This window comes from Nicotiana sylvestris, chromosome 5 (assembly GCF_000393655.2).
Source record: "Nicotiana sylvestris chromosome 5, ASM39365v2, whole genome shotgun sequence".
Lineage (NCBI taxonomy): Eukaryota > Viridiplantae > Streptophyta > Magnoliopsida > Solanales > Solanaceae > Nicotiana > Nicotiana sylvestris.
In genome coordinates, this window is record NC_091061.1 from 4012218 (window position 1) to 4015358 (window position 3141).

General features: G+C 35.1%; 1 protein-coding gene across 1 annotated transcript; it reads right to left on the reverse strand.

The window, feature by feature from the left end:
* LOC104242622 (large ribosomal subunit protein uL13w-like) lies at window positions 1–2362 on the reverse strand. Its single transcript, XM_009797697.2, has 4 exons — window positions 2019–2362; window positions 877–993; window positions 701–788; window positions 1–339 (listed from the first exon to the last, which is right to left on the reverse strand). Exons 1-4 carry the CDS (start codon window positions 2288–2290, stop codon window positions 196–198), a joined length of 621 nt encoding a protein of 206 aa, XP_009795999.1. The 5' UTR covers window positions 2291–2362; the 3' UTR covers window positions 1–195.
* Window positions 2363–3141: the final 779 nt, after the last annotated feature.

A 3141-nucleotide genomic window follows, 5' to 3' on the forward strand; every position in this document is an offset into this window, starting at 1 on the left:
TTAGAAAACAAAGTTTTGCCAATAAAACCATGAGACAATTGTATCTTTAAAAAGACAGTTGAAACAATTTAAGTCTGCTCAAATATTGCTAGAAGCAAAATACTAAACCATGCGGTACAACTTTTAAAAAAACAGATAAGCTGAAATCTCAATCTCCAGCAAAATTTCACCTCAGATAACTACTATGTTTGCGCTCTAATACTTGATAGGTTCAATAACAGCAAGTTGTGGACCGAGCTTCTCCTCGGCAGCTTTCTCGGCCTTAACCCTTAGTTTAGCCAACTGCTTTCTCCTCTCATATGCAACTTGGGCTCTCTCCTTTCTCTTGTTCTCAAGTTCCTGTAGTAATCATGTTTGCAAGAGGGAAGTAAGCAACTACTCAAGGAACATGGTAATGAATACGGAAACACGGATAACAAACGAAATGAAATCATATCTCCATTAGTAATGCAACTATGTAAACAAGGGTGTAAAGTGGAATTAGCAATGTGAAACCTACAACCATCTACATGCACAATAACATGCAGGCAGAAGAGTCAAACTACTGAAAATAGTGGCTGCACATTGAAATGAAGCACAACACAAGTGTCATATGATTTACATATCTTAGATACGTGCAGGACAACTTGATATCCTTGTATACTCATTATTCAAAATAATAAAGGTAGGTCAAATAGAAAGGCGATAGCAAGAAACTCACCTTAATAGTGTCATAATGGTTCCATCCAACCTCTGATGAAAGCTTGCCCAAGAGACAGTATTTATGTCCTGCTTGGAGCCTCAATACCCTATTTACATAAGAGGGCAAACACATGAGTGTTAATAGCAACATTGATATTACAACAAAGTAAGCACTGAAGCAGCCTTGCAACTCACTTGAGAGCGTCAGGAATGACCATTCTCTTAATTTTGTCATATGGTGGTGGAACACCTTCATAAACCTTCAAGCGGGCAAGTGCAGCAGCTCCACGCTTAGTCTTGTGGGGAATCATACTAAAGAAAAATACATAGATCCAATCAGACACAACATAGAGCAAAATTTGCCCCTATCCAACAACATAGTCTACTAAACCATCCAACAAATCATCCACCAAACAAATGTTGTGTGTAACAAATGATCAGCAAATCATTTGGACAAATTCAATTTGCAAATTGTACAAATTCTTCGTTGACATGCATAGTCAGATGAAAGGGCTTACATTGTATGTTTTAAACTATCATCCTTGTCACATGGACCAAGTAAAATGGCCATGAAGTGGGGGCATTATACCAAACACACCATGCATTATAAGTATGATGTCCTCCGCAAATTAACATCAGATACTCCAATTTATAGTTACACAGACACCAGCTAAATTCTCAAAAACTCAGTAACATGGTCTTGGAAGTAGACATTATACCAAACACACTAAGCACTAGAAGTATGAAGTACTTGGCAAACTAACATCAGATATTCCAATTTTATTGTTACACAGACACCAGCTAAAATAGTAAAATACCACCAACCAGGAAATCCACTAAGTTATATCTACATACATCAAACTATAGCAAATCCAAGAAAAAAATTTAAGTATTTCAATCTACTAGTAATTACTCTCCAACTACTGAAATATTCAGCCTTTTTTACTTCATTTTTTTTAATGATCCCTCCATTGTAAAAAAGACTGTATATCCCGAACATTCAATGTAGGATGCTACTAGAAAATATGTAATCGGACTATTCACTCCCTAGTTTTCTAATTTTCATTTCATGAATTGTGTATACAATGTATGTGTGCCCATAAACACACACACACACATTTCTATATATACAATAACTAAGTACTATAGAATAACACAGATAAATCTACAAATAACGACTGCACACACACAGTTACTACTGAATCTACAAATAACAAATACTTAAACACAAACACAAACAGTAACAACTAAATCTACAAAATCAAAAAAAATCTACCTTAAGCAAAACAACTACTTCACAACAAATCATCAACCGAAAAAAGAAAAAAAAAACTAACCCACGGATGGTACGCCAGAGGATCTTAGAAGGAGCACGAAAGTGAATAGGACCATGAGAAGGCTTAGTATTCATCCTCTTACGAAGAAACCTCAAATACTTCATTTTCTGTCTCACAAGTCCACCCGATAAACATATCTCTTCGCACCTAACAACCACAACTCTCTGTCCATTCAACAATTCCTTAGCCAAAATTGAAGATAATCTGCCCAACATATGGTGGCGAGCGTCAACCACCACCCTCCTTGCGGAGATCCCTGAACCTGACACCATTTTTTAGCTCTCTTCTCTTGCTAAACAGCTAACGGAGTAAAATGGGAAGAGGCTAGGGTTTATGAAGAGAAGTGATTAGGGTTTCTTTATATGGAGGTGAACTAATGGGCTGATGAATCAGTACGTATTTTGGGCTTTTTTTGTATTTGGTCCAGAAGAGCCCGGCCAGTAATGGTGTTTTTGCACAAATAACATTTATTTTATGAAGAATTAACCCAAATAGCCGTTTACCCGACCGCTTAAATTAAAAATAGCCGGTGGAGTTATAATATAAACATAATTTGTGTATTATATGTGTATAATTAATATATAATCATGTATATTGCTAGAAGAAGTAAACAATGAATATGACCGGCTATTTATATAAAGATTCCCTTATTCTATGCCACTATTTAAATTAAGTCATCTTTTAGATCTGCGAGCAAAATTGGACTGCAAAAATCAAAATTCATTCGACTACTTCTAATGATAAAATTTAGCTCATTGGACAAATAGGGGCAGAATTGAAAGAGTAATCTCAAAAAAGGTCATGTAGTGCAAATAAATTGCTAATAAAGTGAGGGTTGGATTTTTTTGTTGTTGTTTTGGGATCATGAAATAGGATTATATCCGTTTTTGGCATATTTATATACACGATGATTTTCATAAGTTAAGTTGATGGACTCTAATTGACCCAAAAAATTGGAAGATCAATCAAATATGGTCTTACTACTATCATTTTAAGCATTTTGGGATCATAAGAATACTATGCACGACCTGTGAAACATGAATTAATGATTATGTTTATTTTTCGTATGTTTATATACATGATAATTTTTCTAAAGTTGGTTATTGGACTCCGATTGACCTAA

Bases quoted from the DNA above. Each gene is read 5' to 3' on its own strand.
- LOC104242622 (XM_009797697.2), bottom strand. From the start codon at position 2,290: ATGGTGTCAGGTTCAGGGATCTCCGCAAGGAGGGTGGTGGTTGACGCT. The intron at 789-876 runs GTGAGTTGCAAG...TTATGTAAATAG, and splicing joins GTCATTCCTGACGCTCTCAA to GGTATTGAGGCTCCAAGCAG. The intron at 340-700 runs GTGAGTTTCTTG...TGATTACTACAG, and splicing joins ACCATTATGACACTATTAAG to GAACTTGAGAACAAGAGAAA.